The sequence below is a fragment of the Mandrillus leucophaeus genome, unplaced genomic scaffold (genome assembly GCF_000951045.1).
Source record: "Mandrillus leucophaeus isolate KB7577 unplaced genomic scaffold, Mleu.le_1.0 Scaffold10, whole genome shotgun sequence".
Classification (NCBI taxonomy): Eukaryota; Metazoa; Chordata; class Mammalia; order Primates; family Cercopithecidae; genus Mandrillus; species Mandrillus leucophaeus.
Window position 1 is genome coordinate 6,864,991 of NW_012098098.1, and position 12,788 is coordinate 6,877,778.

At 56.1% G+C, this 12,788-nt stretch overlaps 1 protein-coding gene across 3 annotated transcripts in view; it reads right to left on the bottom strand.

The window, feature by feature from the left end:
* The window catches only part of ANKRD11 (ankyrin repeat domain 11), a 149,779-nt gene that overhangs the window by 28,745 nt on the left and 108,246 nt on the right, over window positions 1-12,788 (bottom strand). For all 3 annotated transcript variants that reach the window (XM_011971978.1, XM_011971971.1, XM_011971985.1), the window contains one exon: window positions 8,603-8,741. In XM_011971978.1, coding sequence (XP_011827368.1) covers window positions 8,603-8,741 — 139 coding nt within the window. The remainder of the gene's footprint in view (window positions 1-8,602; window positions 8,742-12,788) is intronic.

The window sequence follows — 12,788 nt, forward strand, 5'->3', positions numbered from 1 at the left end:
GATGGGGGGGCTGTGACCTTTCTGGGGGTGCTCTGTGCAGGTGGGATGTGGGAGCTGTGACTCGCCTGGGGGTGCTCTGCAGGGAGTGTCTTCTCTATCTGGCTGCCTTTTTTTTTTTTTTAAACAAGGTCTCACTCTGTAGCCAAGGATGGAGGCAGTGGCGCAATCTCAGCTCACCACAGCCTCCACCTCCCAGGCTCAAGCGGCCCTCCCACTTCAGCCTCCAGAGTAGCTGGGACCATGGGTGGCTGTGCCACCACATCTGGCTGCTTTTAACATCCTCCCTTTGCTGTTGTGAAAACTTCATGTCAGAGTCATATTGAAATTTCATATTTAAATGTGTAATTACTGTTTTTTCTCCTGCTTATAATTCATTACACTTCTTGAATTTGAGGCTTGTGTTTTTATGAACCTTGAAAAGCCACCGTCTCCCTGCCCTGCTCTCTCCTCTGCCGAGGTGCCTGTTGAGCTGCATTCTCTCCTCCACAGCTCCCCGCTTCCTGCGGGTTTCCTGTCTCATTTTCATTCTGTGCTCCAGTTTAGGCAATTTCTTTTGTTAGAACTTCCAATTCACCAATACTTTCTTAGGTTGTGTCTAATACGCTACGTCATCTGCCCACTGGGTTTTTTATTTCAGTGATTCTAGTTTTCATTTCCAGATATTCCATGTGCTTTAGAAACATCTGCATGATACTCGATGGTTTTAAATCCTCCGATGGATACTGTGCACTTAACCGTCCCAGCGTGTGAGGTCCCTGGGGCTGACCCTGCTGATCTCTCAGGACAGCTTTCTTCCTCAGCGTCTGTAATTCCAGCCGGGCTCTTCGTCTGTCTGCACTCGGAGCCGCGAGGCCTGGATGAGGACGGTGTGTCTCTCCAGGGAGGGTTTGCTTTTGTGGTGGTGGGGGCCTCAGGGAGAGGGGGCATTTCCAGCAACGGCACAAATACAGATGCCAGCCCCACCGGAGGGCAGGACTGGGTCAGAAGTCTGTGTGGTGACCTCTCAAAGCCCCTCCTCAGTGCCTGTCCCTCTTAGCTGGGGGAACAGTGTCTGCTCAGATAGCCCAAAGTGTCCAGGAAGTGTGGCCTCCTTGAGAGGACAAGCTTTTCGTGGGGTCTGGGCTCAGAGCCCCTTCCTCTACCTCCCTGGGAGGTCTGAGGTTGGGCTCCAATGCAGAGACCCTGAGGTAGGGCCGCAGGGATGTGGAGCTGTGTGGCCTCTGCTACTCATCTGAACAAATGCCTTTTGTATCAATCATTTAGCACCTCTAATTTCTAGGCTTTTCTAGCAAGTCTTTTAGGGGACACAGGCCACGATACTGTCAACATAGGAAAATGTGCGACTCCCGCATCCCACCGTAAAACTCAAAGATGTCAAAATACATTCTTGATTCTGCTACACAAAGGGATGTTTCCATGGTGATATTTTCAAACAAGAGAAAGTTCATGGCCAATGGCGGTTACAGCTCATGGAACGGATGGGCAGGGCCGGGTGCAGCTTTGTGGCATGGCTGCTGCTCACAGATTCTGTCCACTTCACTAAAACCAAACATCTGGCCTCATCTGGATGTTCACAGCCATGAAATACAGCACTTCTGGCCAAGAAGTCTAATCACAGCCCATCTACACCAGGCGGATGGTCCAGATCACCAAGTTCCCACCCAAGCACTGAGCTCAACTCACACAAACGAGGGCGCAGCAGTCCTGCCACCGACACCCCCTCGGGGCAGCAAGACAGGAGCTCCACACAGCCTGTCCTGGGCCAACAAGAGAAGCTGGCAGGGCCCCCGCTGAGTCCTGTGAGCCACCGTGTGTGGTGAGAATGGCTTCTCCTTCCAATCTCCAGGTTTCTCTCTGTTTCTGCCTTCTTTCTGTCAGTTACCATTATTGATCACTTAAAGAAAGACAGGGCCTACCCCGTCTGCTGCGTGACCTCAGCCCTCCTGCCTGCCGATGGGAGCTAGGGTCATCTCTTAGGCCTTTCAGCTTCAGCTTCTTCTGTAGTATATGTGAAGGGGTCATACAGAGATGAGGCTGTGCGTCCAGCCCTTGCCTGCACGACCTCCATGCCTTCCCCATCTCCAGGCCGGGGTGGGGTGGAAGGACCAGTTCCACAGGAAGCTTGTGGAGGCAAACAGGGTAACGTGGCAAGGGTGGGAAGGAGCAGGGTCTAAGCCCCATGGTGGTTTCACCAGCATTCAGCTGTCACCATGGTGAACAGGAAGCCAAGAAGGAAGGAAGCAATGTCGGCAAAAGGGCTCAGATGACAACCGAACAGCTTCCCACCCTGGGCCTCCTTTCCACACACACAGCGTCGTGGGTATTTTAAAATAAACAAGATCAACGTCCAAACCTGCACTGAGGCCTGAGTTGTGTCCGTCACTCCTGCAGGGCACAGACCTGCCTGGTCGAGTGCGTAGGCGGTGAGAGCACAGGGCTGGGAGGAGGGGGGCTCCTCTGTCAAGGGGCCACAGCTCCTCACACAGCAGAGCTTTACGGATGAAAGGGCTGAGAGGCACAGAAAGGTTGAGAAATGGGCCCAAAGTCCCACCACAGGGAGCCACGAGGCAGCAGATGCCCCCGCGCGCTCCCCCCTCAGCTGACGGCTCCCACGGCAGCCACCACCTTTATCCTGAGTCCTGGGGTCCTGTCAAATCGCTGAGCCTGTGGTGGTCTGGTGGACCCCAGCTTGTCTGTGTTGTGTTGACAACATGGGCCTGGCTATCGGGCCAAGTGCACTTCTGAGGGGAGTCAGGGAGGCCTCTGCTGCAGCTTGGGGAGTATGGAATTTTAAACAGGAAGAACCTTCCCTATGTGTGAGAAACTGCTTACATCCAGAGAGGAAAAATGGTTGGGAAGTAGTAGGACCAGAGACCAATCACGCAGAGTTCTTCATCATGTGAAAGTATTTTATTTTGATGTGCTTTTTCATGAGTGCCTGAATGTGGTGGCTCTTAGGGTAACCCCAGAATCCTCACCATGGCAACAAGACCTGGCCACCACCCTCACCACGACCACCACGGCCTTTGCTGCAGCCCCACTCTGCCTCCCCGCAGGCTGCTTGCATGCCAGCACCCACGGCCACGCACCCTCTGGCAGGACCGAAATCCTCTGTATTCAGAGGCCGACCTTGCTTTCCTGAGGCTCAGGAGGTAGCAGAGGGTCAGGCTGCGGCAGGGGCCCCCGTGTAGCCAGGAAAGGAGGAAGAGTCTGCTGAGGTTTCTCGGGAAGGAGATGGTGTGGAAGTGACTGTGGCTCTGGTCTTGCCTGGTAGGAGTTCTACAGGGGAGGGGCCTGGCCTTGGGCTGCCCCTGCCCTGCGTGGGATCCGTGCCCTGCATGGGGTTCTTGGGGTCTGTGCTCTGTGTGGGGTCTGTGCCCTGCGTGGGGTCTTTGCCCTGCGAGGAGTGTGTGGGATCCGTGCCCTGCGTGGGGTGCTTAGGGTCTGTGCCCTGTATAGGGTGCGTGGGGTCTGTGCCCTGTGTGGGGTGCGTGGGGTCTGTGCCCTGTGTGGGGTGCGTGGGGTCTGTGCCCTGTGTGGGGTGTGTGGGGTCTGTGCCCTGCGTGGGTGCCTGCCCTGTGTAGGGTGCGTGGGGTCTGTGCCCTGGGTGGGGTGCATGGGGTCTGCTACGTGCTCGGTGAGAAACTGCATCAGGGCTGCCCGCCGTGTGTTGCTAACATCCCCACACACGTGAGTGCCTTGGGACCCTCGTCAAGACACTGAGCTGAGGCCACCGGTCCACAGCACACTGCAGTGCACACGCCCTTCTTGGCAAGAGGCTCCCGGGGTGCCATGCTCTCCAGGCACCTGCCCTGCCTGCGAGCACAGCCTGGCCCCAGCTGCACTCTGCTCTCTCTGCCCGCTCGGGTCCACTGCGGCGGAGTGGATGGGAGAAGCCTCTTCCACTTCACACACGCGTCGCCTCTAGCACTGGGCAAGGTCTGGCATTCAGAGTTCCAAGATCCCACAGACCCCCGTGGCTAAGTCTGTCTTCCCTCCAGGAATGGGGAAGCAGGAGCCGTCAGGGCAGCCGTCTCCTATCTGAGGCACCGGGAACAAACATGACGTCAGGAAAAGACTGAAGGTGCCAAGCACCTCACGCTGAAGGAGCCAGCATGTGCCCGCCAGCACTGCAGAGCACACACCCCAGGCACCAGAGACCAGGGTGTTATTCACAGGTCAAAGCAAAATAAGAAAATCATAATTTTTCCCCTTGTTCCAAAGAAACATCCACGTGCAGAGGGCAGGCAGCTTCGGCCCACGGCGCTCCTGACGAGGGCTCCCTCGCGGCTGCCCCAGGACAAGCAGGACCCCGGCGGTCCTAGGCAGGGAGAAGCGAGACTCAGGGTCACAGACGAAGGCGCAGGAGAAACAGCGGGGCAGGAGGCTCCCCAGAACCCCAGGGAGGCCAGGCAATGAGGCACAGCAACCTCAAAAACATGCGCTGATTGACTGATTATTTATTTATCTATTTTATTTTTTACGGACAGGGTCTCACTCTGTCGCCCAGGCTGGAGTGCAGTGGCGCAATCACGGCTCACCGTGGCCTTGACCTCCTGGCCTCGAGGGACCCTCCCGCCAAAGTGCTGGAAGGGTGTGAGCGCCTGCGCCTGGCTACTTTTAGATTTTTTAAGTGTTGGGAAAACTTACACATATGAAAAAGTAGACAAAGTAGTATAATTTGAAGCAAATCCCAGATACCATATAATTCAATATGAATGCTTTCAGTGACAAGAGTTTCTGAACTGAGACCACCATTGAGGTGGTAAAGGACAGACTTCAAAAGCAGATACAAGAGGCCCCAGGCAACCAGGGCAGGCAGAGCAGGGTAGGCAAGATGGGATCAAAGTCCCAGAGCAAGCTGGTCTGAGAGGGCTCGGTGGGCAGAGCTGTCTTGGGGCCAGGACATGGCAGGTGCCTTCCTACTCCTTGCTGCACCCACAGCCCTTACAGAGGTCTGGTCCTGGGACAGGCTCTTGCCTGGCACTCTGGAACGCGCAAAGGTGATTGTGTCACATGCTCACGTCTGCCTGGACAGCCTCCAGGCCGCTGTGTAGGGACCACGCAGATGCACAGCCTTGGGGACTGCTTTAAACTGCACTGATTCACGACAGACAGAACCACGTTGTTCTTGGCAGGCCGCCCCTAGCCCTGACTAAGCACTGCAGAGGCTGCATCTCCATGGGACTGGACCACGGGCAGGGCTGACTCCACCCCGCGTGTGGGAGGCGGGAAGCCATCCCCAAGGCAACACGGAAGTCTCTGAGGGAGGTGTGCCAGCCTCTCCCACTTGGACACAGCCGAGGTACCTGGGACGGTGGTGACCCTGCATCCCTCCCACCATGGCAAGGGGCACTGGCTGCGCCTGCTCAGCAGAGGGCGCCGCAGGGGCACTGCAGGAGGAGAGCCTGGCAGGGATGCCTCGGTGCACCCACACCTCTCCAGAGGGGCCTGAGCCCTGGGGACCAGAGAAGAGTTTCTCGTCTGTCACATGTCGGTTAACCCTGCACCAATGTTTCTCTTCTCGTCCCTGCTGTGGCCGCCAGATGGGTACAGCCGAGGTGTGCAGCTCTCCCTCCACCCCACTCATTTCTGAGCAAGAACTGCTCCTCTGGGGGCAGGAGGGGGGTGCAGCGTGTGTGAGAGTCACAGCACCCAGCAGCCTGCCTCCTGGCCCAGGGTGGGGCTGAACGCACTGGAGTTGGACTTGCTACTATTTATTTATTTAGAGAGGGAGTCTTGCTCTGTCGCCAGGCTGGAGTGCAATGGTGCAATCGTGGCTCATTGCAACCTCCACCTACTGGGTTCAAGCAATTCTCCTGCCTCATCCTCCTGAGTAGCTGGGATTACAGGCGCGTGCCATCACGCCTGGCTAATTTTTGTATTTTTAGTAGAGACGGGGGTATAGTTTCTTCATGTTGGCCAGGCTGGTCTCGAACTCCTGACCTTGTGATCCACCCGCCTCGGCCTCCCAAAGTACTGGGATTACAGGCGTGAGCCACTGCACCCGGCCGTGGACTCGCTACTTTAAGAGGGTCCTGGTTAAAATGCAAGCTTCTAGGATAAGCAATGCTCCACATTCATACATCAGAACAATCTTCCTAGGAAATCTAGTTTTGCGACATTAAACAAGAAGTTATTAAAATTGGCCCCAAAAGGGTGATAAACACAGGAGGACAAATACTATATTTCTTAGGTCTTTCTGTCACAGTCCTTGCCTGGAAAATTCTATTTTCAAAATGTTCTTTACTGTTTTCCCACCTCACAGGGATTCTCACCTACCCTGTCCTCACCTGGGCCTGCCCCTCACAGAGAAAGGACGTGGTGTTCAACACACAGTTCCAGGAGCGCTCAGGGCTGTGGCAGAAAATATCCCAGAGACCCACAGATAGTGAGAACGGCCTCAGTGGGCCAGCAGGGCTGGCACCAGGCAGGCGCTAACCATCAACAGACAGACCCCGGAAGATTCTGACAACACAGCAGGGCCCTGGGGGAGAGCTTCTCTCCACGATGACGAAACGGCCACCACAAAGAGACCTGACCAGCCAGACGGGGTGGGCACCGGGTAGCCCTGGGAACGCCATCTTACCAAGTGGGATCGTTCCCCTAGGAAGCAGAAGCAGATGCTTGTCTCATTAACCCTTTCAGCAACACTTCCAGAGACATCACAGAAACACCTCAAAGGTCTGAGGCCAACTCCACATGGCCACTGTACAAAGAGCTAACAACTACGCATCCATGTGACGGCCTCCTACAACCAAAACCAGCATGGGACCAGAAAGAGCAAGCACAGGGTTTTCAGGACTGGACTGATTTTCTCTAGGCCTAAAGCCCGAGAGGACACAGCACCGCTGGGAGCTCCCGGGAGTCGCCCAGGCCCTCCCTTCTGGGGGCTGAGGTCCCTCGCAGGACCTGTCCACTCACTTCCCTGTGCCTCCCAATGTTCTTCCTTGGAGCTGTCCGCTGCGGGGAAGAGGAGTCCTCCCGGGCCTGTGCTGGTGTCCCTGCAGCCTTCCTGTCCCCAGATGTGCTGGCCCAGAGACAGGAGCCATGTGCCTGGCACTGCACCTGCCCCTCACTTCCCACCTGGGAAAACCAGCCCTCTCCGCTGGCCTTTCACTCGGCAGAGTCTCCACCTGGCTACTGTGAGCACATCCCTGGAGCACCCCACATAGGACAGGAGGGGCCACGGGCCTGCGGCAGCCACACAATCATCAAGGCTGAAGCTTCCTGAGCTGTGCTGACAAAAGCCGGGGCCTGGATCCTCTTTACCGGCTGTGCCTGCTGCTGTTCCTCTTCAACAATCTCCTTAGTATCACGAGTCCCTATCACCTGGACCACTTCCCCGTCTGCTCTCAAACCCACATCCTGGCACAGCCTCTACGCCTTGTGCTATGGCTGCATTCAAGGAGTCTTAGGAGGCCAGGGACAGAGCCCAGGGCCTGACACAGCACGTCAGGCCGGTTCACTCCAGGCTTTGTGGCCAGCTTAGTGCTTTACTGCCTCCAACTTTCCCCAGCAGGGCTGTAGAGAAGCTGGATGACCAGGAGGACAAGGAGGCCTCTGGTCACAAGAATCACCAAAGAACAAGCATGGCCAGCACAGAGGCCTGGGCTCCCCGCTGAGCAGCTCAAGACAGAATCCACTGGAAGGGGCACTGCAGGAGGCGCTGAACCCGCCAGGAGTGTGTGCACATGAACACACACGGGCTTGCACATGGGCACACACGGGCACACAGGTATGAACACGCACACATGGGCACATACATGCACACGGACATATGCACATGGGCGCACATCTACACAGGCACACACAAGCACATACATGGGCACACACAGGAACACACACGGGCGCACATCTACACAGGCACACACATGGGCACACACAAGCACACATACATAGGCACACACATGGGCATACACAGGCGCACATACAGGCACACACACAGGCACACACACAGGTACACACACAAGCACATTCACGGGTACACACACAAGCACATACATGGGCACATACGGGCACATGTACACAGATACACGGGCATGTGCCCATGGGCACACACACAGGCACACACGGGCACACATACACACAGGTACACACTCTGGCATAGGCACATGCACACAGCACACACATTCCTGCTCTGCAGCCTCAGATCCCACCTGTGCTTGGGAAGACTTCCCTGCCTCCTGCTCACTTTTAGGGCTCCCTTTGGTTTTTACTACAAGCGATGGAGCTTCTTCCTGTGCCTCTGTGGCCCTGAGGGGAACCACTGTCTCCCTCCTGTGTCCAGCTGTCAGAAGACCCACAGGTCAGAAGCCCTATACCTCGCCCAGGGCTGGACACGCACCGGGTGCATCTCCACATGTGTGGGACCCGAGAGTGAAGCTCTCCAATCAGCCCTGGGGGCCTGAGCCTCGGGTGAAGAGGAGGTGGCACGTGGGGGCCTGTGCCCCGCCCCTGCTGCCCCTTGCCTGGACGGCGTGCAGGGTGCTACCGTGGGTCCCAGTGCAAAGCCGGAGGTGCGGGGACTGGGGACACCCTGCCTGGGCTGCTCCGGGCAGCCTGTGGAGGGCTGAGTGCAGGAGGGGCCGCGGGCTGGTACCTGTGTCCGAGTCCTTCTGCTCCCCATTGGCGCCCGCAGTGAAGGGCAGCTTCCGCTTGCTGGCTCGCTCCCTCACCTCCTTCCCGCCATCGCCACGCTCCAGTTTTGGGGTCTTGGTTAGAGAAACTTTATCTTTATCCTAGAAAAGAAAGGGATACATTCAATCGTGATCCCCAAATTACATTCTTAAGCTCTCAAGATTTTGTTTCATGTGCCAGGAGAAGCAAATCTCTTATTTGGGCAACGAACACCCTCCCTGCGCCCCAGGGTGTGGCTGTGTGAGGCGGGTCACTGACCGCAGGACCTTCACCTAGAAGCCTGGGGCCGGGCTGTGGCTCAGCCCTGATTCTGGCCCATGTCTCACTCATCCTGCGCACCGGAGGGACGCTCAGGAAATCACTGGTGTGTGTGTGGAGAAAGCAGAGGAGACAGACACGTGCTACCTCCCACTCCACTCCTGCCTTTCTGGGAGGTACTGAACAATGAGGAAAAACAAGGGCTTTGCCTTCCCAAAAGAGAGGCGCTGCCACACACAGCCAAGTTCCCATCAGGAGCCTCCTGTGGAGTGAAGGCCAGCAGGGTCTCGGGTAGGGGCACGTCTTCAGGTGAGTGGCCGGGTGTGGCTCCCTGTAGCCTGAGTTCTGAGTTCTGTCAGAGCACGTCTTCCTCTGCCTGTTTCACACTGGCTGTGCTGTAGTTTTGCCTTTTCCATTCCCGAACATGGACTTTTCTACTGTTCTAGAGGCCACTGAGCAGCCCCTAGCCCCATCTCTGCCCTCCCTGGAGCTCCAGGAAGGAGTCCCTGTGGGGTAGCAGAGTCCCGGTGGGGGAGCAGAGCCCCTCGCAGGCCTAAATGCAGGGCCCACCCACCAGGCAAGAAGCAGGGCAGGGACTGTGAAGCCCCAACTCCATCCAGCCCCGGCCCCAAGGTTGGCCTTGAGCAAGCACTGCCTCAATGGCATAATCCACTGGCTGGAAGACGTGCCCTGGGGATGGGGAAGGGAGCCTGTGTGACGCACACAGCACTCGGGACGTGGGGAGGCAGACGGTGCGACACACACAGCCCCTCTCCCCATCAGTAAGCCTTCTTTCTGGAACTTTCCCTAGGTAAGCTGCCGGCAAATACCGTGTGCAGTGGTCAGCGGTGCCTTCAGCGCACTGGAGGCCTCAGCTGCTCCAGGGCTGAGATGCCCAACTGTCCCTGGGAGAAGCCCAAGCATCCCCAGCCACGGTCCTGCCTCCCGGGACCCAGATGCATCTTCTAGCTTGACTGATCAACACTGCATCCACCAAACCTGGCAGTTAACCAGAGACATCCCTGAGTGACCATGAGAGCGCTTTCGAGAACATGCTGCAAGCTCACAGGGCAACTGGAGTTAAAGAGAAGCTGCCAAGCAGACCAGAGCCATGGCAATGTGCCCACCTCTCCAGTGAGACATGGGGACAGGAGAAGGGTCCCAGACAGGTGTCTGGTGAGATGGGGCCTCTCCAGTGAGACATGGGGACAGGAGGAGGGTCCCAGACAGGTCTCTGGTGAGATGGGGCCTCTCCAGTGAGACATGGGGACAGGAGGAGGGTCCCAGATAGGTCTCTGGTGAGATGGGGCCTCTCCAGTGAGACAGGGGGACAGGAGGAGGGTGCCAGATGGATCTCTGGGGAGATGGGGCCTCAGGAACGCAACACCCACCCCAGCAGTGCAGGTCCTTCCGGCCCTCGGCCTGGGTGCCCAGATGCAGCTCATCTGCTGCCTGGCTGCAGCTCCACTGAGCTTTTCTATGGCCCCCTCGGAGTGCAGTCCCCACCTGGAATGTGAGAGGCATCCTCCTCGGGGCCGGGGAATGACAGGAAAGAATGGCACACACCAGGAAGAAGCTCCAATCTTAAACTCCTTCCTCCAGGAACACTCCCGGCCCAGTGTGTGGTTCCATCAGACATCTGAAGAGAGGCCACTGTAACGCTAATTTCAGAACCTGATGAGGGGTGGGTTCTATACACATGTGAAGAGGCCACCATAACCCGCATTGCAGAACCTGATGAGGGCATTCTACACTAAGAAAATTATAAACCAACATACCTTATGAACACAGACAGGATATATATAAAAAGATAACACAAATGATAGGAACAAGAACAGATTTGAGAATGCAAGAAATTTAAAAAGCAATGTATTTCACCACACTAAGAAAATAAAGGAAGGAAAACCATGTGCTCATTTCAACAGCTCCAGAAAAGGCCTGTGATGAAATTCCACAGTTTGTGATGTGGGAGGAAAGCCCCAAACTGATCAAGGCCTCCGGGAGCCTGGACAGAAGGAACACTGTCCTCAGGGCCACGGTCAAGGCAAGACTGCCTACAGGCACCTCCGCCAGGCACTTCACTAAAGAAAATACCCAAATAGACAATGGACACCCGAAACGGTGTTTCTCATCAGGAAAATGCAAATGACAGCCACGAGGAGATGCACACCAGCGCCTCCACCAGGACAGCTGGGAGAAGACAGGCTCGGCAGACCCCAGCAAACGCCGGCGAGGCTTCGAGGGAGAGCTGCGGGTGCGTTTCCCACGACGTGTTCACAAACAAGCACAAGGCTGTTCAAAGGCTGTTTTGTTCGTAATACAAAAAATGACACAACTAAACTGCCCGTCCAAAGGCAAATGAACAATTCTAGAATACAAATGGAATACCGCTGGGGATGTGAGCCGCGAACACGGGGGGTGTGTACCATAAACACGGGGTGTGCACCATGAACACGGGGTACGCACCATGGAAAGGGGGGTGCATAGCATAAACTCCGAGGGTGCACGCAATAAACACAGGAGGTGTGTGCAGCCTCGTGGAGCAGCCCTATGCATACAGTGGCAGATGCATCTGGCAACCAAGCTGAGAATATCTGTACCCCAAAGAGAAGCCCTCCTCTGGAATCAGACTGGGCTCAATCCCTTTCTTCACACATGGAAGCTTCTAGAAGACAGCACAGGAGGACATGTTCACCACCAGAAGAAAACACACACCACACCACCATGTGACGTCACCACATGCCCGTCCACACACCTGTCAGCGTTGCTGACGTCAGGCCCACACACTGAGCACTGGCAGGGATGCGGGTTCCCTGGTGGTTCTTGGGGCACACTGGCTCATCGACAGAAGGGCCCACAAATGCTGGGCATGACCACAGTCACAAAGGCAGAGAATGCCAAATGCCAACAATAGCAAAATCCTGCAAGTCAGACACTGTGGAGCAACCAGTGTCTCCCGCGGAAATCTCAACAGCCAAAACCTACCAGTGGAGACAGAAGTCAGGGCAGAGGTGACTTTTGGAATGGGGAACGTTACTGAAGGCCCCGAGGACTCTGGAATATTGTGTATTCTCACCTGGGTGGTGATTATCCCTGGTTTTACAGATGAAATTACCAGTTATAATAACGCATATCTATAGTTCACTTTAAAAGCTCACAAGTTACTTTTTCACCTCCCAGCTCCTTACACCTCAACGAGCTGTGGAGGGAAAAGCACGCACGGGCAAGGCACCTGTGTGACACAAGGCTCGCCTCCAGCTGCCCGGAACGGGGAGCGTGGCACAGCCACCAGGAAGGTGGCTGCCATCAACCTGGGCTCAGAGCCTGCCGGGCAGCTGGGGTGGGACAGGCCCTGTTTCGGCCCCTCTGAGCTTTCCTCACCAGCACAAGAGGACTGTCGGCAGGAACCACCTGCACGTGCTACAGAATGTTCTCATTTTCTAAATGCAAATACCTCAAACATTAAATCCAATCCTTATCAGGCACCTCTTATAAAGCCCCACTATGCCCCAAGGACCACCAGATAGTGACAGCCGTGGCACAAGACCCTGCCGGGCCCACCAGCCCGCTGGTCACCTGGCGAGGTAGGCTCTGCACACATCACATGCAGATTCTCCATCACACCGTGACTTCCACTCATGGGAAGCACACACACAGCAAAGAGAAAGTTGTAGTGACTGAAAAACGGCCATGTCCAGTTGATACCTTCCCCGGAGCTCCATCTTTCTTAGAAGAACGAGAATCGTGTTGTCCACTAACTGCAGCACAGAGATGTCATCCAGCCCCTCCGGTTCCATTCCCGGCTCAGCTGCCTCGGTATCTGAACTGCCTGTGTGGGGGGTCTGCCTGTGTGTGGGGTGTGGGGTGCGGGGTCGGCCAGTGTGCAGGGT